Source organism: Rana temporaria, chromosome 6, assembly GCF_905171775.1.
Source record: "Rana temporaria chromosome 6, aRanTem1.1, whole genome shotgun sequence".
Taxonomy (NCBI): domain Eukaryota; kingdom Metazoa; phylum Chordata; class Amphibia; order Anura; family Ranidae; genus Rana; species Rana temporaria.
The window spans coordinates 28,799,891-28,824,997 of NC_053494.1; the positions used below are offsets into that span (position 1 = coordinate 28,799,891).

A 25,107-nucleotide genomic window follows, 5' to 3' on the forward strand; every position below is an offset into this window, starting at 1 on the left:
TGTAGCTGTTCAGAAGACGATACTGTTGACCCATTTTTTTAAAACCCCCCTCCCCGGTCCATACCAGACCCAGCATGCGCCGATCGGTGACGTCACAAGTCAAGTTGGCATATTTCAGCACTTTAGAGCAATTACAGGCTGGTTGTTATGGATAACTTTACATTATTTGTCTCATGGGCACAACTACTGATAATAATAAACGCCAACAGACAGTACTGCCCCTACACTCTAATAATGGGCATAACACATTGCCAATACCAAATATGGCGAACTACGGTAAGACGCACGATCCAAAAACAGTACGTACGCTGTATACGGAAGCACGTTGAGCCGCACCATACACCGTGCGTCTTTCTTGCTTGACCTCCGCCTTATGCGTGGGCTGCGCTGCGATTGGCGAAGAGCTGTGTCTATCTAAGCAGACAGGCTTGTGGGCTGCGCTGCGATTGGCGAAGAGCTGTGTCTATCTAAGCAGACAGGCTTGTGATTGGCTGATCCTATAGCCAGCTGTAGACTGTTGGGTGAGGCCAGCGTGCTAAGAGAGCTGAGCGGGTGAGTGTATGTTTACATTGCGGTGTCAGTGCTGGAAGAGGGGGGAAGCATGTGTATATACCACAAGTGTAGGAGAATGGCTGTGTCCCAGGGATTAAAGTGACCCTGTTACACGTCACAATGCAAAGGGGGAGGAGCAGGACTTATGCACAACATGGACATTGAATTATATTGATCAGTGGAGGCTTCACTGCACCCCAGGTATGGATTTTATTGTATAGCCACATAGGTTCAGCTTGGAGCAATGTAAGTATATACATGACATACCTGTGGAAGTGGAGAATCACTGTAGTAGTCGCTGCTACTACACCAGGCATGTCCAAAGTCCGGCCCGGGGGCCAATTGCGGCCCCCGTTCCAGTTTAATGTGGCCCCCCTGCTAATTTGGATATATACTGTATTTATCGGCGCTGCCTCGGAGGGAACAGAGGGGGGGGGAGGGGAACGAGTGCTGTCAAATTACATACAGGAGAATCTCCTGTTTACTGCGGCATCTGTAATAGGACGTTTTGTCTCCTGGGCTGCCATTGGACGACTCCTCTGTCTATCATAGGAGGCGGGACATTGTATTAGAGAGGTTGCTGTGTAAACAGAAGATTCTCTTGTATGTAATCTGTTGGCGGTCGTCTCGCCCTCCCCTCCGAGGCTGCAGATGGGCATCGATCAGGCTGCATTCATGGCAATGGAGAGGCTGCATTTATGGCAGTGGCGAGGCTGCATTCATGGCAATGGCGAGGCTGCAGATAGGCACTGATTGGGCTGCATTGATGGGCAATGACCCTTAATTTGCTTCACAGTTCTTTATTTATTTACATTTTTTTCCCCTGAAACTTCCCTCCTAAAGTGAAGGTGCGTTTTATACGCCGATAAATACAGTATATCCAAATAACACCCCCAAGCTCATCTCTTCACCACACACAGCCACAAAGGCAATATAATTCTTGTTGGGCCGTGTATTAGTGCTCGGGCAAACACACTTAGACCAAATTTGAATGGGTCAAAGAATGTCAGGCAAAATGGTCGGCCCTCACGCATGTTCACTTCATCAAATCTGGCCCTCTTTGAAAAAAGTTTGGACACCCTTGTACTACACTGATCACTGCTGAGGCTGCCCTGATGCATAGTGACCTTGGGGGGGTCGCTTGCTTGGCATGGGCGCCATTCACAGAAGGCTGTGGGCTAGATTCAGATGGCCCTGCGTATCTCAGCTACGTTACGCCGCCGTAAATTAGGGCACAAATTCCATATTCATAAAGAACTTGCGCCCTATGTTGCGGCGGCGTAACGTATGTGGGCCGGCGTAAGCCCGCCTAATTCACATGGGTGACCCCGCGTATTTTACGTTTTTTACGGCATGCGCCGTTTGTGAAAGAATCCCAGTGCGCATGCTCGAAATTCCGCCGCAAATCGTCATTGCTTTCGACGTGAACGTAAATGACGTCCAGCCCTATTCGCGAACGACTTGCGCAAACAACGTAAAAATTTCAAAATTCAACGCGGGAACGACGTCCATGCTTAACATTGCGTACGCCTCATAATAGCAGGAGCAGCCTTATGCCGAAAAAGCCTAACGTAAACGACGTAAAGAATAGCGCCGGGCGTACGTACGTTTGTGAATCGGCGTATCTACCTAATTAGCATATTCCTCGCATAAATCGACGGAAGCGCCACCTAGCGGCCAGCGTAAATATGCAGCCTAAGATACGACGGTGTAAGATGCTTACGCCAGTCGGATCTTGGGGAAATCTATGCGTAACTGATTCTCTGAATCAGGCGCATAGATACGACGCCGCAACTCCGAGATACGACGGCGTATCTCCTTACTGAATCTAGCCCTTTGTATTTTTTCCTAATGCAAAACATTCTCTGATTGGATGAGGTGGAGATTGTGGTGTTACAGCCCTGCCTCTCCAATCATGTTTTGCGCGGGCCCTGCGTACGCAAGTTACGTCGTTTCCGTACGGCGTGCTTACCGTAAGGCTGCTCCTGCTAATAGCAGGCGCAGCCAATGCTAAGGATACCCGTTGTTCCCGCATCGCGAAATTTGAAATCTACGTAGTTTGCGTAAGTGATTCGTGAATGGCGCTGGGCGCCATTCACGTTCACTTTGAAGCAAATGACGTCCTTGCAACGTCATTTGCCGCAATGCACGTAGGGAAAGTTTCCCGACGGAGCATGCGCTCGGCGCGGGAGCGCGCCTAATTGAAATGATTCCCGCCCCCGGCGGGATCATTTACATTGCGCGCGCTTACGCCGGGCAATTTTGCCGGCGCGCCCTCGCAATTTACGGAGCTACTGCTCCGTGAATCGAGGGCAGCGCAAAATATTTGCGGGGGGCGCAGGGCAAAATCGTTGCCCTGCGCCTCCGCAAATAGAGCGCAAATGTACCTGAATCTGGGCCAAGGTGTCCTGTAAATGGTGCCCATGCTGAGTGAATGAGCCCTGTGCTCACTATGTAGCACGGGTCCTGCAAGATGGCAGTGATTGGTGTAGTAGTGCCGACTACTACAGAGATTCTCCACTTCCACAGAGATTCACAGGTATGGTATATGTATAGTTCCATTGATCCAAGTGGGTGCCAAAAAATCCAAACCTGGAGTTCAGCTTTAGGCAGGGGTCCAGTGCGTCCCCGTTCACCTTTTCAGATCCGATTTTTGGCTGAAAATTAGACTTGAATTAGGGCAGGACTCTGTGCGATTCACACCGGAGCCGTCCCGGGGATGTGTGACCCGGCACCATAGAGAGCCGGTCACAATCTCCTGACATGCGAATTGGATGCGGCATAAACTCAGCCTCAAAGAGAAACTTCGCCCTCCCGAATTAAAAGAAGTATGGCCAAAGATTTTTTTTGGTGATGCCTCTCTTATGGGTCACAAGGAGGCACCTTTGCTCTCCGGTGACCCAGAGTCAACTTCTAGTGAGCTAAAGTCGGCTGACGTCACAGAGCCGCCCCAGGATCTGGAAGGATCCTGACCATATTGTCAGGATCTACCCAGCTGAATGATAGACCGCAGGCCGAGAGCCGAAGCCAATCGCTGGTGGTGACTGATTGCTCATAGCAGACTGAGAACTGAGTGATCAGCGGTCATGTGATCAGTCAGTTCTCAGTAGAGATGATTGAGCTCCGGCGTGTTCGCACACTCCACGTGCAGAGCCCGCCGGCATAACTATTTGTGAATCTGGCTATACGTTTACTTTTGAAACATGTTACATGTTCCACCCTATTCTTCTCTCCACTATCACTTTTTAAAAACAGAGCAGCTCCACCTGCACATTCACATTATTCATTCACAAATTCCTCCTGAATGAATAAAACTACAGTGACACCTCGGATTGTGAGTAACGTGGATAACAAGCGTTTTGCAATACGAGCATTTATAAAAAAATCCTGACTGTTTGCGAGTGTTGTCTCCCAAAACGAGCAGGATTCAAGCCTCTACGTTGTGCAGGACCACATTTGGCCAGAGGTGCTGGGGTGCCTGAGCCGATTAGAGCCGTTCGGAAATACTCAGTTCCCGAGCCTTTCCAAGGGTTTTTGAATTCAGCCGAGCTGTCCCTGAGTATTTCTGAGGCTCTCCAGTGCCCCCCCACCTCTGGCCACGTGCAGTATTGCATGCCATAGAAGTCGATGCAGAACAAATTATTTTAGTTTCCATTGACTTCTATGGGGAAACTCGCTTTGATATGCGAGTGCTTTGGATTACGAGCTTTCTCCTGGAACGGATTATGCTCATAATCCAAGGTTCCACTGTACAAGTACTGTCTACCACTGTAGCAGACAGACTTGTAGTTTCAGTGGGCTGGAGGGGGCGCTGACAAGCGCTCTCGTAGTTCACTGACCATGTTCTTTCGGCATTTAGACCTGGTTCACACCTATGCGGATTGCAGTTTGCATATTCTAGGTGCATTTTTCAATACACGTTTTTGATCTATGGAACCAAAAGCCAGAAAAAAGTCGCTGGCCCTTTCCATAAAATGCACAGATGTGAATTACATCCATAGCAAACCATGTGAAATGGACTGTAGTGTGTTTCTGCAAAACTGAAAATGTGCTAAAAAATGCATTGGTGTGAACCAGGCCTTAAAGTGGTTGTAAACTCAGATAATGTTACCCCAAATCGGCAATATGCAATTTCATCTTGCTGTTTAGCAGCTATGCGCTACATACATTATACAAATAGAACGCTCTTACTTGAAAAAAATTACTTTTTATGCTTGCCTTTGCTTGTACTCAGCCGCTGCCATTATGACTCCTGTCTTCCGCGTTTCAGTAGTATTTTATTTCCGCCCTCACTCTTCTTCTGTGTCCATAATCCCGCACGTGCGCATTCCTTCCTGAAGCCAAGCCTCGTTTTCGTTTCAGACAGGCAGGTTCTGTCCTCGGCTCTGCGCTCCAACCCCTGTGACATAGCGAGTCACATGGGGTTAGAATCAGCTTCTCAGGGAGAGAGTATCGCGGGATCTCGGGGCTGACGTCAGTCAGAGGAAATTACGCAGCCCTGGCAAGTACACAGTTTTCCGGCCAGAAGAAGAGCCGGCCGGAAAAACGGCACTAACTGCGCATGTGCCGATTACGTCATTCATTCGAAAATTACAGATTACACAGAAAGGGATAAGGTAGGAAGCGTTTTACATAGAGCAACTTGTTTATAAGGTAGGAAAGGTTGATAAGGTGGAAATAGCACAGGAAGGGTTTACAACCACTTTAACCGCTTGCCGACCGCCACACAAGTTTTTAAGTCGACAGAATGCCACGGCTGCGCAAATGGGCGTGTATATATACGTCCCCTTTAATTTGCTGTTGTGTGGTCGCGCGCGCTGTGTCTCGAGCTCTGTGACCATGCCCACGGACTCGATGTCTGCCGGATGACCTGCGATCAGGTCACAGAGCTGAAGAATGGGGAGATGTCAGTGTAAACACAATATCTCTCCGTTCTTCCTAGCGACATGTCACTGATCGTCTGTTAACTGTCATCAGGAACAGCGATCAGTGACGTGTCACGGCAAGCCACGCCCCCTAACAGTTAGAATCACTCCCTAGGTCACATTTAACCCCTTCCTCGCCCCCTACAGGTTAACCCCTTCACTGCCAGTGTAATTTTTACAGTAATCGGAGCATTTTTATATCACTGATCGCTGTAAAAATGACAATGGTCCCAAAAATGTGTCAAAAGTGTCCGATGTGTCCGCCATAATGTCACAGTCACGATAAAAATCGCTGATCGCCGCCATTACTAGTAAAACTATCCCCTATTTTGTAGACGCTATAACTTTTGTACAAACCAATGAGTAAACGCTTATTGCGATATTTTTTTTTTTTTTTTTTTACCAAGAATATGTAGAAGAATACGTATCGGCCTAAACTGAGGAAAAAAACGTTTTTTTTTATATATTTTTTTTGGGAATATTTATTATAGCAAAAAGTAAAAAATATAGCATTTTTTTTTCAAAATTGTCGCTCTATTTTTATTTATAGCGCAAAAAATAAAAACCGCAGAGGTGATAAAATGCCACTAAAAGAAAGCTCTATTTGTGGGAAAAAAAGGACGTAAATTTAGTTTGGGAGCCACGTCGCACCACCGTGCAATAGTCGGTTAAAGCGACGCCGTGCCGAATCGCAAAAAGTGGCCTGGTCTTTGGCCAGCCAAATGGTCCAGGGCTTAAGTGGTTAAACAGAAACCCCATACAGAGGCAGAGTCTGCAAGCCAGAGGACATGTCTGCAGGAGCCTACATTGCACCTGTGGTCTACTGATCAAGGCTGCAATGCTTTCCAGGCTCCTGCAGGAAAAAATAAACAATGCACGTTTTTTTTTTCTGCTAAAATATGTTCATTAAGGATGAGCTCTGGCTTGTTCGCATAGAACACGTGCAGAGCCCGCCAGGAAGTGAGCACGGCGCTGTGCTTATCACAGCCAGGGAGACATTGTCCCGATCTCTGCAGCCGAGCATCGGGACAATGTCTCCCTGGCTGTGATTAGCACAGCGCCGTGCACACTTCCTGGCGGGCTCTGCGCGTGTTCTATGCGAACACGCCGGAGCTCATCCTTAATGTTAATTTATCATTTTCTTTCTTGTAAAAGTGAACTTATCCTTTAATGGGCACTTTTTGTACCTTTGCATCCGTTTCCATTTTCTAATGTCTTTTGTGTTTCTCTCCACTAGGTGGTGCTGTTGCTTTTCAGCACTATGACCCTAAACCCATCCTGTGATTTCACAGGTAGGTCCGCTGAACTAGACTGTGTGCATACTGTTTCTTTCTTAGCTGTTTTACAGTATTGTTGAAAGGTGTCTTGCAAAATGCCTGCATTCATTGACAAGTCCATATCATAACAGCCCTTTGTCATACTTATTCAATAAAGAGAGGAACAAAATTAGCAAAAAATGAAATAGATTAAACACACTGATCTAAGTTTTCAGTTTAGGGCCATCAGGTCTGTGAATCTGGCCATAGAGGAGTCAGTTTTCAGGCAGTTTAACCAGCTTTTCAAATGCAAAAACTAGGGTTTTCCCGATACCGAGCATTTCCCAGAGTACTTGTACTCAAGGAAATGCTCTGATGCTTCACCCGATACCTGGGCAGTCAGGGGAGACCGGTGCGGCGGGGGGAATTACAAGCACCGATCTGCCCCCTTTTTATACAGCTGTGATTGGTGCTTGTAACTCCCCCAAAGCCGCACTGATCACCGCTGGACTGTCCCTGTATCCTCCTCCGTGCTGCTCTCCCCCTCCGGGTTTGTGTCCCCCCTCCATGCTGCTCTCTCTCTGCTCCTGCTGCTCTCAACCAAGCCTGCCATAGCTGAGAGAAGAGCTGCTGCAGACATGCACGGCGATGGACTGAGATTAGGTTCAGATGAGTATTTAGGAAGGGGGGAACCTTTTACCTTTAGAGCAGTGGTTCTCAACCTGGGGGTCGAATGGCAATTTGCCAGGGGTCACCGAATCCTGGGCTGTTCCTGAAGCCCGCACCGCTCTCCTAGCCTTTTCTTTTTGCGACTGAGCCAGAAACACAGTGAGTAACACTACCTGTGATTACAGTTGCCATTAAAATTACTTGGCCTGCCTTGGGTGCTGACAACCCACGCTACGAAAATAATTTTGCTGTTAGGGGTCCCCACAGCTTTGGAAAATGTATCAAGGGGCCACGGCACTAGCACGGTTGAGAACCACTGCTTTAGAGCCACTTTAAAGTGGAGGTCCACCCACCAAAAAAAATCCCCTGGCCAGCAGATACACATACTGCAGCTACTGGCTTTTAATAATCGGACACTTGCCTGTCCTGGAGTCCAGCAATGTCGGGACCGCAGCTGATGTTTTCATCAGCTGTCGGGTGCTGCTGCCGCCGTTGCGGGTAAGGGAACCCGGTGTTCTAACTATATGGTTCCCCTATCGTATAGGGTCTGTGCTGGAGTGTGCAGGCGCAATCTGAGCCGATGGAAATCTTTGAGGCAGAACAGCTGTTCGTCAGCTGTAGACGGAGCATGCGCAATCAACACGGCGCACGCTCCTGATGCTCGGGGCTGGTTATACACACCGCTCTCAGTTTGCTCTATACAGCAAGGGGCGGACGGTTTTCTGAAAGGGGCGGATATGGTTAGAAGAGGCATAATGGCCAGTGGTTTATGATGGGCAGTGCTTTTTTGAAAGGGGCTGCTTTGAGAAAAGCGCTGGCCATCATACGGCATCTTATAACCATATCCGCCACTTGCTGTATTGAGATCCGAGCACTTATAACCATATCCACCCCTTTGAGAAAAGTATCCGCCCCTTGCTGTAAAGAGCAAGCGGAGAGCGGCGTGTAGAACTAGCCCCTAGCTTCGGAAGCGAGCGCCGTGTTCATTGCGCATGCTCCGTCTACAGCTGATAAACGGCTGTCCAGGCTTGGGGATTTCCGTGGCCTTCGACGTAGTTGAGGCCGAACCCTATCTGATAGGGGAACCATCTCGACAAAACACCGGCAGTGTAACCTTATGACTTCACACCGGGAACCCTACTGCACATGAGTGAGGCTCCGCTCCTCTCCTCTCTCCTACTGGTCCGGCGGTGAGGGAAGAAGGAGGGAGTCGAGCAGTGATGTCAACAGCCGCGGCTGTAGCTCCTGGAAGTGAGAACAGGATACCTATCAAAAGGTATCTGCTCCCCCCCTAAGGTGCCAAATGTAGCACCGGAGGGGTGGAGGAGACAAATTGAGCGGAGTTCCTCTTTTGGGTGGAACTCCCCTTTAAGCCTGGTGGTGTGTGGTGGCTCCAGAGAGGATGTTGTGGCCTTCCTGCTACTCACTCTGTTCTGGAAGTGCCCCAGGAGAGTGGCGTCGATCCTGGTGATCGGAGTACCTACATAATGTTGCCTATCCACAGCTCAGAGGTATTTATAGTGAGGTGAGACAGAATGTGGGTTATGATTGGGTGGTTTACCAGGTTAGAAGCTTCAAAGGGGACGTGGGCCTTCTAGAAGCAGCCATGATGTCCATTTGGTGCAGTTTTTAGGAAATAAAGGAGAATTAAAAAAAGACCATTCCCTGTAACACCTACATAATTTATTATTATTTCTTACCAAGGCAGCTGGTTTTGTGGAAGAAATGGACAATCCACAAGTCAGAATTGTTTCTGAAATTTTGACGGGAAAGGTATGACAGTTGCAGTAAGTGACTGACCGGTTCCTACAAGAAGCAATTCAGTAAATCTTGTACAGGACAGACGGGAAAGGATTTGATACTGATAGGCTTGTCGGAGATTATGGGCGCGCTTAAAGTGCCCCTGGCATGAACATGTTGTTTTCCTGGCTGCGGCTTCAATACTGACCCAGAATAAGTGTAAATGTTAGGGCTTCTGACCTTTCCCTGGCTTAAATTTGCTGTGTGGTTGTTCTGGGTCTGTGATTCATAAGTATTGATTCAAGAAATTTGGACAACTACCAAAAATTTAAAGCGGAACTACACCACAAACCAAAAACGCTACTTAATTCATTTTAAATATTCCAAATAAACTTGTCCATCCATTCATGTCTCCAATGCTTTATTTTGTTAAGGGATCACTTTGAAAAACACTCTCTAGCATTTCTGGCTGTGGCCATCTTAAGTAGAGGCAGATAATTCATGTAGCATTTACTTCCTGGAATCCATCTGCCCTTAGCTCAGGCATGCTTGCATTAGGGTGTGCTTAGCTGAGAAAACCCCTCCCAAATATTCCTGGGGTGTATGACCTCTTAGAATATTCTACTTTGCAAAATAGCTCAAGCTCTGTCCGATTGGATGGAGAGCGTCTGTGAACAGCAATTTTGAAGTCTTGTCACAGATTCTCAATTGGATTTAGGTCTGGACTTTGACTGGGCCATTCTAACACATGAATATGCTTCGATCTAAACCATTCCATTGTAGCTCTGGCTGAATGTGTAGGGTCGTTGTCCTGCTGGAAGGTGAACCTCCGCCCCAGTCTCAAGTGTTTTGGAGACTCTTAGGCCTCGTACACACGATAGGTTAAACAGAGGACAACGGTCTGATGGACCGTTTTCATCAGTCAAAACCGATCGTGTGTGGGCCCCATAGGTTATTTAACAATCGGTTAAAAAAAAGCCAACTTGCTTTAAATTTAACCGATGGATTCCTAACCAATGGGGAAAAAAATGATCGTTAGTACGCACAACCATCAGTTAAAAATCCACGCATGCTTGGAGCATTGAACTTCGTTTTTTCAGCACGTCGCGTTGTGTTTTACGTCACCGCGTTCTGACATGATCGTTTTTTTAACCGATGGTGTGTAGGTGCGACGGACCATCAGTCAGCTTCATCGGTTAACCGATGAAAACGGTCCATCGGTCTGTTCTCATCGGATGGACTGATCGTGTGTACGCGGCATAACAGGTTTTCTTCTAAGATTGCCCTGTATTTGGCTTCATCCATCTTCCCATCCACTCTGACCAGCTTCCCCGTCCCTGTAGAATAAACTAGCACAGAGCTGCACCTGAGGGCTGCACATATCTGTAGATTCTATGTGTATTCACAAAAAGCCCCTAGAAGAATCATACGCATCTAAAAGCGAGTACTTTAGGTACATATTTTATGGAGGATCTTCTGCTATCTCTGCCTGCATTCCATGCATAAAATGCACATATACCTGTGTGAATGGAGTCTTAAAGTGGTTGTAAACCCACTTTAAAAAAAAAAACTGACAACCTGGGATCGAAGCCCCCACTGCGGTGCCAGACACAGCACCGGCCGGCGACATGTCAACCAGGAGTTACTTCCGGGTATCGTGGCTCCGGAGCCGCAATGACGTCACTCCTACGCATTCTCCGCTTTAAGAGTTGCTTAAAAAAGAAAAAAAATCAATTGTCCTTGTAACTCCACTTTAAGTGATTAGGGCACCATTCCAACTACTGATACCAATGATGGGGCACCATTCCTCCCACAGAAACCAATGATAGGGCACCATTCCTCCCATAAATACCAACAATAGAGCACCATTTCTCCTGCTGTTACCAACAATAGGACAACATTCCTCCCACTAAAACCATTGAGGAGGAACGGTTTGCTTCCTTTCTCAGTATCTCCATGTATCTGGTGATTCCTTTGACACGGTGTCCTCAAAAAGTAGAATCCTTCTTTTATTATTTTTTTTGATGGCTCCTTGTTTTACAATGCAGCTTAACCTTTCCCATTTCTCTGTGTAATATGTTACATGTCAGTTCTGTGCATGTGCTTTCTTATGCTAACATTGTATGTCATAAGTGCTAAAATTCCTAAAGGGGGCAAAGTTAGCAGCATGGAGAATACAGCCTCCCTCTTGTAATCTAGCTGACAGTTTCCAGCTGCTGTGTGTTAGCCTATAGCTCCAAGTCCTGTCATGTTGTTCCGTACTACCAGACTAGCACTTTACATCTGGTTCCCCTGGCAACAAACTGGTTAACGTCTCCCCTAATATTTGCTGTGTGTGAGGATTTGGCAGCACAGTCTGTTTGGCTAGGAGGGAGCCCGAGCCGATTTACCCCCCCCCCCCCCACACCCTCCTCCTTCTGATGGCTACTGAATATTTCATCCCATCCGAGCAGGAATTAATGGAAGGAGATGCTCTCTGCTCTTCATCCATTAAAAGCAGCCCTGGGAGGCATCGCCTTGGCCCGTCTCATGTGCCTTCTGAGTGCCAGAGGCAGGGAGCCTCCCTGAGGGGGAGCGGAGGGAGAACAGAGCACCTCCGCAAGTCCTCAAATGCGTCAGTAACAGTTCATAGAAACGGGACCTCAGACTATGCTTGTAACCTTGTTTACCAGGACATGGGCCCGGCCTTTTCAGAGACCTTCCTTATCCCATCCCGTATCATATTTTCTATAATAAGACTCGGATATAAAAACATTGTGAGGGGTTCTGCATGCTGTGTGCCCAGTCAGAGGTTTAAAGAAAATTGGTTGCAAGGCTTAAAAAGAACTAGTCATGTAGCTTACACAAGAGTTTTTATATTTAACGCAAGTAGGGTTGTCCCGATACCACTTTTTTAGGACTGAGTACAAGTACCGATACTTTTTTTTTCCAAGTACTCGCCGATACCGAATACCGATACTTTTTTTAAAATGTGTCCCCAAATGCAGCCATGTCCCCCCCCACAGATGCAGCCATGTCCCCCCCACAGATGCAGCCATGTCCCCCCCCACAGATGCAGCCATGTCCCCCCCCACAGATGCAGCCATGTCCCCCCCACAGATGCAGCCATGTCCCCCCACAGATGCAGCCATATCCAGCCATGTCCCCCCCCATATCCAGCCATGTCCCCCATATATGCAGCCATGTCCCCCCCCCCCCATATCCAGCCATGTCCCCCATATGCAGCCATGTCACCCCCCCATATCCAACCATGCCCCCCCCCATATATGCAGCCATGTCCCCCTTACCTACATGCTGCCGCGCCACCGCTTGGTTAATACGGGCGGGGAACATTACAGCTTTCGTTTGAATAGCTGTAGTGTTTCGCGCCGCGTAGCGTATAGACACTCCCCCTTGCTCGGGATTGGACAGTTCACCCGAGCAAGAGGGAGTGTCTATACGCGGCGGGAAACACTACAGCTATTCAAATGAAAGCTGTAATGTTCCCCGCCCGTATTAACCAAGCGGCGGGGACGCGGCGTGGTGGCGGCGGGGGGGGGGGCGAGTATTCGGCCAGGCATCGGGGGCATTTGCGGGAGTACAAGTCCCGCAAGTACTCGGAATCGGTCCCGATACTAGTATCGTATAGGGACAACCCTAAACGCAAGCCTTTCCATAGACCAGGGGTCTCCAAACATTCTAAACAGAGGGCCGGTTTATTGTCCTTCAGACTCTTGGAGGGCCGGACTTTGGCCAGCGGTAGTGAAAATTTTCCTGGCATCAGTGGGAGTAAACATCCGATATTAGGGGAAGGAATAGTGCCCCATTGCTGGTATCATAGGGAGGAATAGTGCCCCATTAGTGGTGTCCGTGGGAGAAATGGTGCTCCATTGTCGGTGTCAGATGGCAGAATAGTGTCTCGTATCATTGGGAGGGATAGTGCTCCAAGGGCCAGATAAAGGCAAGCAAAGGGCCGCATCCGGCCCTCGGGCCACAGTTTGGAGACCACTGCCATAGACAAACATCTGTAAACCCACAACTGGAATGTTATCTTTTTGTGCCTATTGGTATTGGTAGCACTCGGTATCTTCTTGAGCACCCCTAGAACCCTCTAAATGTGTTGTAATTAGGGTTGTCCCGATACCGATGCCAGTACTTGTACTCCCGCAAATACCCCCGATACCTAAATAGAATACTTGCAAAATCCACCCATAACCCCGCCGCCGCCGCAACGAATGCCGACCCCGTCGCATACCGCAACAACGCCGCCGCCAGATGGGTTAAACAGCGTGCGGGGAACATCACAGCTTTCATTTGAATAGCTGTAGTATTTCCCTCCGCGCCGCGTATAGACTCTCCCCCTTGCTCGGGATCTGTCCAATGCCGAGCAAGGGGGAGTGTCTATACGCGGCGCAGCGGGGAATACTACAGCTATTCAAATGAAAGCTGCGATGTTCCCCGCGCGCTGTTTAACCCATGCGGCGGCGGCATCTAGGTATGGGGGGACATGGCTGCATTTATGGGGGACATGGCTGCATTTATGGGGGACATGGCTGCATATAGGGGGGGGGACATGGCTGCATATAGGGGGGGGGACATGGCTGCATATAGGGGGGGGGATATGGCTGCATATAGGGGGGGGACATGGCTGCATATAGGGGGGGGACATGGCTGCATATAGGGGGGGGACATGGCTGCATATGTGGGGGGACATGGCTGCATATGTGGGGGGACATGGCTGCATATGGGGACACATTTAAAAAAAAGTATCGGTATTCGGTATCGGCGAGCACTTGAAAAAAAGTATCGGTACTTGTACTCGGTCCTAAAAAAGTGGTATCGGGACAACCCTAGTTGTAATATGCAAATACTGACTTGGAAAGTGGATGGCTGGCCTGTTGCCACCTGATTCACTGCAGGATGTATAGTATATCTAAAGCCTGGTAAACACTATGGCCCCTTTCACGCGGGGCGGCATCGGTGGTAAAGCGCCATTTCTAGTGGCACTTTACCGTGAATTTCGTATCGCTATTTGGCCGCTAACGGGGCGATTTTACCCTCACTAGCGGCCGAGAAAGGGTTAAAAACCACCGCAAAGCACCTATGCAGAGGTGCTTTACTGGCGGTATAGCCACAGTGCCCCATTGATTTCAATGGGAAGAAGCGGTGGTGGAGCAGTATACACACCACTCCTTCACTGCTCCAAAGATGCGGCTAGCAGGTGCTATTTTTAGCGTTTAGCTTTCACACTGGGGCGGGAGGTGCGTCAGCGGTAAAGCGCCGCTATTTTTATCGCTTTACCACCAAATTTGGGGCACTATGCGGCCACGAAGGGGTTGAAAACCACTGCTTTGCCAGCGGTATAGCCACGGTGTCCCATTGATTTCACTGGGCAGGAGCGGTATACACACCACCGCTTCAAAGATACTGTCCTGCTAGCGCATCGCTCCAGTCTGAAAGCCCTCACACTGCCAGCGCCGGAAAACACGCTGGTAAAGCTCCGCTGATAACCCCTTCACACCGGTTTTTTTTTCAGTTGCTTTGGGGTTAAAAAAAAAAAAAAAAAGCACCTCAATGGGAAGGAGTGGTGTATTCAACGCTCCTAAAGCGCTGCAAAGAAGCTGCTTGCAGGACTTTTTTTGACGCCCTGCCAGCGCAGCGCCTCAGTGTGAAAGCACTCGGGCTTTCACATTGGGATTGCAGATAAGGCTTTTTACAGGCGCTTTTTTTTAACGCTAAGACCCCTTTCACACTGGGGCGTTTTTCAGGCGCTTTAGTGTGAAAGCACTCTGGCTTTCACATTGGGATTGCAGTTGCAGCTTCTTTCAAGCGCTTTACAGGTGCTTTTTTTTTACGCTAAAGGGCATGAAAAACGCCCCAGTGCAAAAGGGGTCTAAGGGAGAGTTAGGGAGGAGATCCTGTACTAACAATCCGATGTTAGTACAGAGATCTCCCCACTGAGCTATCTTGTTCTGATGGGGACAGCCCCCCTGCCAGAACACACCGGTTAGCCCTCTCAGCCATTAGATGCTGACAGAAGCCAGACCAGCTGCAGTACACACGGGCCAAATGTTGGCTGGTTCTATTGAACCGCCCGATATTCGGCCCGTGTTTACGGGGCTTTAGGCTTAAAAAATAAAAATTAAAAAACGGCCATTTTTTTTTTTTTGTCCTGTGTTCCATTAGAGAGATTTCCCTTTACTTCCTGAAAAACAGCAAGACGTCCACATAGAAGCTGAGCTCCTCACAGCACTTGACCTTTAGATAATAGGTGGGTGCTTAAAGTGATCTTCTATGGATGAGGCCTGCCGAAACCAAATACGAAGACTCTACCGCTCCAAATTCATTTCACATATTTATTGTGAAGACAGCGTTACGTCTTAAGAAACTGACATTTTGGGGCCTTGCAGAGTCCCTTCCTGAAGGCGACATGGTGACCTATAAAAAAAACCTGAGACTAAATCCCCTCGTAGACAGCTGCCACTGGACCAGGTATCCCCACTGGAAGGTTTACCCTTATCCCATGTTATGTGGACAACTGTAACCTTTTTAATATTCCATCCAGTCATATGGAGAGGGTTTTTCTCCCCAGTTGGGACAAAGACAGCAATAACATTCTGGAAGACTCTCTATCCTAAATGTAGCAGACTGCTCGGGTCCTGATATGTCCTGGGTCTCTCTAGCTTTTGCTGGTTCCTCCTTCTGGCTCCACTTGTTACAGGATACCATAGTAAGGTGGAGGTCAACAGGAGGAACCCGTTAATAGCTGCAAGGAACTTAGAAGTTTGAGGCCCCGTACACACGACCGAGTTTCTCGGCAGAATTCAGCCAGAAACTCGATGGGAGCTGTATTCTGCCGAGAAACCCGGTCGTCTGTACACTTTCGACCGAGGAAACCGACGAGGAACTCGTCGGGCCAAATAGAGAACATGTTCTCTATTTCCTCGTTGGTCAATGAGGAAACTTGGCTCGCCGAGATCCTCGGCGGCTTCACAAGGAACTCGACAAGCAAAACGATGTGTTTTGCCCGTCGAGTTTCTTGGACGTGTGTACGGGGCCTGACACTTTTTCTCAGATCTTGGGGTACCATTTGTTAACATTGGAGAGGCATTTGGTTTTGTGGGCAGTGTGAAAGATTACAGTCAACTTTCACAGGATTGCCTGTATGACGTTATGGGCACATGTTGTGGAAATTTTATGAAGATGTATTTAATGTGTATTGTCATAGTGTCGCCCAGTGTTTGGTACTCCCCACAGCCCCCTCTAAAGAGCTGACTGACGCTGGTTGAGTCCTGTCTGGTAGTGGAAAACTTCCTGGGATTGGAGAGAGGTGTTTGCAGAGTGGGGGTATGTCCGCCAGCGAATGGGGCCCCTGTGCATTGCATCGTCTGGGGCGATATATTCGCTCTGCAAGGACATTATCGGTTATAGGCGGATGTACGCTCTAGTCTCTGCCTTGTCTGATCAGCACATGTCGAGATTTGCAGCGCACACCTGCAGATAGCCTCCCATCCACAAGGAACGGTAGTATAATCGGGGTATGCGTTGTTCGCTGGAACAATGCAGAATAAGGATTCCTGTCAGTGGAAATACGGGAGTCTTTGGGTTGTTATGGTTGAAAGCCATGCGGCTTCTTTTGTTTAGCTTCCAGGTACAGGAAAAAAATGCATGCACCCTGTCTCTGCTCAGACACACCCATAAGGCTCCTTTTCCAATTATTCATTGGTTGTTTGTATTAACTTATCCTGTTGGAAGGATTTCCTCTGATGTAATTTCCCATGGAGGAAGCGATTGGCTGCTGGAGGCAGGGGGGAAAAAAAAAACCCACAGAAAAAATGTCTTGATGCTTCTAAACGTATCTAAATGCATGTTAACGCTAGGTGCGTTTTAACACTTGAACATTTAATTCATTCAAATAATTATTCTGGCCAATGAAATTAATTAATGCCCAAATGCTTGACGCAGCTAAACGCGCCTAAACATGTTATACATACAAGCGTTGAGTCTTTTTTTTTTCAAAATGCCTATGCCAAATGCCTATGCCAGGAAGAAAAATGTCTAGGAGAAATAGAAAAGGTCCAGTGTGCATAAAGCCTAAGGCCCCGTTTACACTTGTGCAACCTAAAAGTCATTCAAATTTTGCCGCGATTTTATGTTGCGATATGATGCAGGGGGCTTATCTGCATCTAACAAGGTTGGTCCCCAGTCGTCGTCCGTCCCCCCCCCCCCCCCAAAAAAAATCCATACCAAACTCCCTGTGACGTCACTGACCCAGCACGCCCCATTCGATAACGTCACAAGAATTAAAAAATAATGTCTGTCTCCAAGCTAGTGCATGAGATATGTAAATAACCTGTCACTCACAGCAAGGGGGCGGAACGGACTAAGGTTTTTCTCTGCAAGTCCGTTTTATTTCACTGAACAATAAAAGAGGATTGCTCAGAGCTGGATTAACTCTTTGTGGCAAGACTGGGCACAGATGATGGGAAATCTTTTACTCTACATTGTAACGGCAAAAAAAAAAATTTGGGTTTACATCCACTTTAACTGTAAGTCTGTAGACTGTTTGGTTTGATGCAGGTGATCTGCATTTTGGCTATACGTTTAAAAAAAAAAACAAGAACCCCAATTGACGGGAGCCCTAAAGGAGATCATTCTGGGGATTTTCTGGTTACTATTGTTATGGTGTCTGAACAGCCAAAAATGTCAATGTTTTGGCATTTTAAATGTTTAGTATTGAGAGGCTAAGGTGGTTATTGGATAAATAAAACATTAAAATACAGTTATTGGATAAATCTGTGGGTAAAAATCTCTTTACATTGTGTATATATATTTTTATTTTATATTTCAGGTATTCGAAAAATGATAGAGGTGCATAGAAAGTACTCTCTCTCCGAGAGGTTAATCCGCACAATCTCCTCCGTGCGGTCGTTGCCTGGCGACACTGTGGAATCTCTGATTGGCAAGGTGAGTAGAAAGAGGTAGACTTGTTCTAAGTAATCTGCCGTTACTGTCTTCCATAAAATGCTGGCTGCCTGGCTGTCCTGAGCAAGCATTCTAGAAGTAAAGTCAGAGTACCTGGTCTGCATCATTCTCTTCAACTTCAAGCAGTGCGTACTAATAAACGTGAATTCTGAAAGCATCATTACTGTAACGGTCAGGGCATAGGCGTGCGCACAGGGTGTGCCGGATGAGCCCAGGCACACTCTAATCATTCTGTGCAGTACAGATTCCCCCTACAACCCTGGCTCCCCACTCCTTCCCTATGCAGCACCTTTCGGCTTCCCTTCTCTCCTCTCCTGCCGGCTGTTGCTACGGAGATGCTTTAGGATGAGTGAGGGAAGGGGCCGGTAAATATGTATTTATCAGCCCCTTCCCTTTCTGAATGAACATGGTGATCGGTAGTGTGTGTTTGAGCTTTGGAGTGCACACCCTAATACAACCGTTCAGGTCTGCCTGTCAGTTTTGTCGGCGGACCTGAACGGCCGCTCCATACATCTCTATGGCGCGTCAGATGTCAATGAAGACATGTCCGCTGACATCCGATCCGCTAAAATCAGACGTATGGCGATACATCGCCATCCATCCATCCATGGTGGATCGGACCGGGAGAGATCTGATGAAAACGGACATGCTGTTTTCGTCAGATCTCTCCATAGGAGACAGCGGCGCTGCACAAGCCCCTCCCCGCTCAGTGAGCAGAGAGGGACCTGTCATCCACCGGCTCAGCGGAGAGATCTCCTGCTGAGCTGGCGGACCACTGAAAGCAGATCCATCCCCGTGTGGAAGGGGCCTTGGAAGGAACCTTATTGGTGAGAACCACTTATTTTTAACAGTGACTTATTGTTGGAAGAGGCTATGAATCTATGGGGTTTGTGGAGGTGGACATTGGGGGAAGGCCTTGCAGATGGTAAAAAGCTATCCTGTACTACCTTGCTGTCCGGTGACCACAGTTATTTCAGTGAATTTGTCGCATGGCGTTGTGGCCTTTAGTACACCAACGGTGTTGTGGCAAAGTCTTGAAATGCATCAACTTCTTACCATCCCGGGTAAAGTGTACCTGTAAACTCTCCTGTATGTGGCTCCATCTTCAGCTTTTGTTTTTCTCTCTATTAAAAAACAGCAAGGCCTTGGATGTGAGATGGTTTTCGGAAGATGTAGGTCACGTTGCAGTACAGTTCTGCTGCAGGCCAGTTTGGGACATGGTTTGGTTTTTACTGTACATGCAAAATGCATGGAAGATCGCTTTGTGCTCATGTTTGAAAAATAATGGCAATATTTCTTTTGCAGTGTTCTCCATCAGCTTCATGTGCTGTGGTAGCAATTCCCAATGTGAGAGTTGCACAGGTGCTATATTGCCAGAGTTTGTAGTCACCTGACAATCGCACCTAATATAAGCCTGTTGGAGATCCCATATGAAAGCCATCGACTCAAATGTGACATTACGCACCCCCTATGTGTCTGTTACAGCATTCACTCTTCTGGGAAAGCTTTCTACAAGGTTTTGGAGTTTGTTCGTGGAAATTCATGCCCATTTAGCCAAAATCGCATTTGAAGGGTCAGGTACAGATGTTGGATATGAAGACCTGGCCCCCGGCTGTGTGCAGACTACTTGAGCTCTGCACACTAAACCGCATCTTTTATAGAGCTTGCTTTGTTCCCCTTAACTTGAGAACTTACCAAGACGGCCTTTCTGCTTGATGACATCATAGACCAGTTGAATCCCGTACCTGCTTTATGTTCCAATTGTCTTGCCTACATCATGTCCTCTTGCTTTAAAGCAGTGGTCTCCAAACTAAGGTCCACGGGCCAAATGTGGCCCCTTACTTGCCTTTGTCCGGCCCTTGGGACACTATTCCTCCCAGTGACGCCACGAGCGGTTCGCTGTTCCTCCCCAGTGACGCCACGAGCGGTTCGCTGTTCCTCCCCAGTGACGCCACGAGCGGTTCGCTGTTCCTCCCCAGTGACGCCACGAGCGGTTCGCTGTTCCTCCCCAGTGACGCCACGAGCGGTTCGCTGTTCCTCCCCAGTGACGCCACGAGCGGTTCGCTGTTCCTCCCCAGTGACGCCACGAGCGGTTCGCTGTTCCTCCCCAGTGACGCCACGAGCGGTTCGCTGTTCCTCCCCAGTGACGCCACGAGCGGTTCGCTGTTCCTCCCCAGTGACGCCACGAGCGGTTCGCTGTTCCTCCCCAGTGACGCCACGAGCGGTTCGCTGTTCCTCCCCAGTGACGCCACGAGCGGTTCGCTGTTCCTCCCCAGTGACGCCACGAGCGGTTCGCTGTTCCTCCCCAGTGACGCCACGAGCGGTTCGCTGTTCCTCCCCAGTGACGCCACGAGCGGTTCGCTGTTCCCTCCCCAGTGACGCCACGAGCGGTTCGCTGTTCCCTCCCCAGTGACGCCACGAGCGGTTCGCTGTTCCTCCCCAGTGACGCCACGAGCGGTTCGCTGTTCCTCCCCAGTGACGCCACGAGCGGTTCGCTGTTCCTCCCCAGTGACGCCACGAGCGGTTCGCTGCTCCTCCCCAGTGACGCCACGAGCGGGGGACAAAATAATTCCTCTAAAACCAAAGATGAGACATTGCTTCCTCCTACTGACCATTGTCCAGCCCCCCTAAAGTCTGAAGCACAGTAAACTGTTTCTTTGTTTAGAAAGATTGGAGACCCTTGCTTTAGAGTAAATGCTGGTGGGGACCATACTGTCTGTTACATTTTAGAGTTGGCACACTCCTCTTACAAGAGTGGTAGGAGTGAATCAAACTTATATTCATATTTACCAAGTTTAAAGTGGAGTTTCCATCCCAAAAAAATTTTTTTTCATTATTGTGCTCATTAGACCTAAAAAAGTAAGACATTTTTTTTTTTTTTTTTTTTTTTACTCATCTGGAAATGCCTGTTGCTATGCGGTCCCACGAAATCTGCCTTTGAAATCACCTAGGATTCTGACATCCTCTCCCTCTAATGCTCCTGGGAAATGTGTGTCATCATTTCCCAGGATGCAGTGCGCTGTCCAATTATCACTCCCCATCCAAGACTTCCAGGAAGTAAGTGCTTGTAGGCTTCACAATGCCCACAAGCAAAATGACAACGGTGTAGACATAGTTTTATAAACTATCTTTTTTGAATATCTATGCGGATCGGTGGCGGATTGTAAAATAGTAAGTGACCGGATTTATATTATAAAAACGCAGGATGAAAGGACAAACATTTAAAAAATGCTAATTGTGGTTGGAACTCCGCATTAATTAATAAGAGTAGACAAAAATTGTAATTGGAGAACTTTAATGACCAGCAAGACCTGTATGGTTACTGCAGCTGGTGGTAACTTCTTAAGAACTGACTCTCAGGGTGCTAAGCAGTGATATCCTGTCTTTCTCTTTCTGCAGGGAGCCGATGTGAACATTCCTCATGACACGCTGTTGCCACTGCATAGCGCCTGTATGGTGTGTGACGCGGACTGCATAGAGCTGCTTTTGGAGAACGGAGCCAATGTCAGTGTAACCAATCATTTTCTCCATTAGAACGGTTATACCAATGATGTTCTATTGGCTACCTATGGCTGTCATAGCATCTTATGCCTTGTTGCTGCAGTTTTTTAGGTGCTACAACTAGCCACACACTACAGACCCAAGAAAGGGAGTACACATCACTAAAGCTTTGTGTAGCCAAACTGCAATGCTGATTCCCAGTTAGCAGTTTATAATTCTGTGTTTATGATCGGGTTTTCATTTTAATATTTTTATTGAAGGTTTCCATAAAAAAGGTTAAAGTGGAGTTCCACCCAGGAAAAAAACATTTGCCCAAAAATCATAAAAAAAAATGAAAAAAAAAAGGTGAAAAAAATAAATAAATTATACTCACCCGAAATACCTGTTGCTATGCGGAAGTTCGTAATCTGCCTCTTCCGTAGCCGCGGTCCGTCTTGTTCTTCATCTTCTCCTAGTGAATGGGGTGCGCTGCTTTTTGGGAACTGTGTGTGTTCTCAGAGAGCAGCCGCCCATTCACAAGTCGGCGCGAGACTCGCGCATGCGCAGTAGGAAATGGGCAGTGAAGCCGTAAGGCTTTACTGCCTGTTTCCCCTAGTGTGAATGGCGGCGCGGGACCTGCATCGATCGTGGGATCGGCATCGGGGGGGGGGGGGGGGCCATCACCACGGGCAAGTAGGACAAGTAAGTGTATTTTTTTTAAAGTCAGCAGCTACACTGTTAGTAGCTGCTGACTTAAAAAAAAAAAAAATTTGCAGGTGGAATCCCACTTTAAACACCATAATGGGAACAATGGTGTTGATCAGTTACAGAAACAGATGATAGTCCACAACACGGGTGGAATGTGTTACAGACAGACAAATAACAACAATGGTAGCATGTACCGTAGTTGCAAACTTAAACCTTGTACACACGATCGGATTATCCAAGGGGAATGACAGGCTGTTGTGGGAAAATCTGACGGTCTGTATGCTCCATCAGACATTTGTTGTTGAATTTTCCGCGGACAAATGTAGGATAGCATACTTTAAAATTGTCCGCCAATAAATGTGTGATGTTGTTGAAAGGAAGGTTGGGACTTTGTATGAAACATGCACCTAAATGAGTGATAACGGACAATGGGTGTCTGACCAGTAGAATGCGTGTTAAAGCTGTACTAGCTGAATCTCTATACTCCGCACACAGAACAATAATACATAATAATGATATTTATTTCATATATATATATATATACATATAATAAATTATAGCATAAAAGCATTGCAGTACTTGGTAATAGTATACAAGAAGTCAGGCAGATTAATCCATATAACACATGATGGCTATATACATGTCATGATTGTTACAGCATAATACATTTGAAAATCGTGAAATCATCCCATGCCGGGGGACGGGGCGTACGTCACGCTGCTCATCGAAGCCACGCCCCCCAGCGCCGTGTGTCTGACGTCAATCATTGACTCCGACATACAGACGCTGTGTGATTACAGCAGCGTTGTACTAGGGGTATTGGCGCCATTTGCCAAGCAAACTATCTGCTCAGGCTAGGGCTCCTCCTCTCCCCCTCGTTTCCGCTTGCGTGACGTTGGTGTACACAAGTCCAAATGCGCATGCTCAGATGCAATGCTCACCATAACACAACATTAGCAGAAGTTGCCCAAAGGGTGGCACAAAAGAGCTGAAAAAACACGTTTTGTGTTTGTTGGCCGACAATTCTTTGCTGTTTGTATGCAATACAAGTTCACGGCCAACGCCCTTCGGACAAAAGTCCTAGGCTTTGTCCGATAAAAATTTGAGCGTGTGTATGAGGCAGTAGATAGGCCAAGACACAGAGAAAGAATAACGTTAACATTGCATATAATGGAGAGAAATTGAGTATAAATTGCAGCCATTCTGCAGGTGAGAGGAAAACATCCCAAGCAGAAAATACCACATGCTCACTAAGACGCAAAAAAGTAACCAACCAAAAAAAACACTAGCTAAATGGGTGGTTGATATCTCTTACTAGGCATTTAGAGAACACAACAGAAAGCGAAAAGAAAAGGAAAAAAGGAAGCCCCTTAGGGATAGAAAAGATGGGTGGGGGGAGTAGGTGGAATGTAGAAGAGGAGAAAAATGTTGGCCGCCTGCCCATCCGCCCCAGCCGCCACAAGCACCATCACAAAGAAGACTTGACATAGTCTTGTTTTTTTATTACAGTGTGTGTCTCTATTGCCCTCTCGATGTCAGAAGGATAGGAAATCTCTCCAATGGGGACATGGACAGCAACAAAAATTAGAGGACACAACCTTTGTCAAGTTTTTATTGCTGTCTTTGTCCTCTGGTCCTGGTGACCCCATTCCCCTCACTTCTAGTCTGGAGTTTGTCTTTAAGAATTATGAATTGCTTGAATCATAATTGTGATACAAATTGCAGCAATCCGCTTTTTTTTTTCTAAACTTCTGATAAAATGAATGATTGTAATGTTACATTTTTCTGGCCATTTTGTAAAAAATATTTAAAGATTGGTGAGCCAATATCCATGAAGGTCGTTTTTTGTAGGAGAGTGTGCATTGTCATATGAGTTCTCCTTTCTTATAGGTAAATGCCAAAGATGGTTACCAGCGCACTGCTCTCCACTACGCAGCAGAGAAGGATGAAATGTGTGTGGAGATCCTGCTGGAGTATGGCGCCAACCCTAACGCACTGGACGGCAATCAGGACACACCCTTACACTGGGCAGCCTTTAAAAACATGGACAGCTGCGTGCTGGTGCTTTTGGAGGGCGGGGCCAAGGCGAACGCCGTAGACTATAATCAGGACACACCTCTGAGCTGGGCTGTCATGAAAGGCAATCTGGAGAGCGTGCGATTGCTCTTAGACTATGGAGCACTGCCTGATACCACCAACCTCAAAGGGATGTACCCTGCCGGGAGGCTTGCAGCTCTAATGGGCAGAGGTTTGGGAGGCGAGAGGGAGGAGCAATGTCTGGAACTGTTGCACAGAGCTTGTGGGAATCTGCGGATGAGAAGGGAAGGAGGTGTGCCCCCTGAGGCCGCACGACATGCTGAACTGTGCCAACGCCTTCTCAAGCTGTGTTCAGAACCTGGCTCTTTGAAAGCTCTGGCGAGGAGAGTGGTTAGGCGTAGTCTCGGAGAACGCCTGCTCTCAAATGTAGTGACTAAGCTGCCTGTTCCTAAATCTATCCAGAACTATCTTCTGCTTATAGAGTAAATTAAAGAGAACCAGTCATGACTGAATATATGCACACATATCAGTATTCATCTTACGTTTATAGATCTACAGGCTTGCTTATAAAAGATGTGTATTTGCCCCCTTCCTAGTCTTTCCATGCGATGTCCATTACCTGGGCGTCTCCCCTAAGGATGGGAAAAATCCAATAGAAGTTTTGAGTTCTACTGTGCATGCATAAGAGGACCGGCCAGCCAGAAGTAGATGCACAGCTGGACAGGGCGGCACCTGAACTACTGTAGGTAAGTATGCAGCTGTGGAGGGGGGAAAGT

The 25,107-nt window shown here is 47.7% G+C and overlaps 1 protein-coding gene across 3 annotated transcripts; it reads left to right on the forward strand.

Moving 5' to 3' along the window:
• Positions 1-457: 457 nt before the first annotated feature.
• On the forward strand, positions 458-24,855 carry ASB8 (ankyrin repeat and SOCS box containing 8). 3 transcript variants are annotated; one of them, XM_040356537.1, is made up of 5 exons: positions 458-552; positions 6,715-6,769; positions 17,973-18,088; positions 21,506-21,610; positions 24,185-24,855. In XM_040356537.1, the coding sequence occupies exons 2-5, from the start codon at positions 6,739-6,741 to the stop codon at positions 24,815-24,817; spliced, it is 885 nt and encodes a 294-aa protein (XP_040212471.1). In that variant the 5' UTR covers positions 458-552; positions 6,715-6,738; the 3' UTR covers positions 24,818-24,855. The 3 variants fall into 3 exon arrangements, with proteins under 3 accessions (XP_040212471.1, XP_040212473.1, XP_040212472.1); XM_040356538.1 differs by lacking the exon at positions 458-552 and adding an exon at positions 582-753; XM_040356539.1 differs by lacking the exon at positions 6,715-6,769 and having other exon boundaries at positions 486-552.
• Positions 24,856-25,107: the final 252 nt, after the last annotated feature.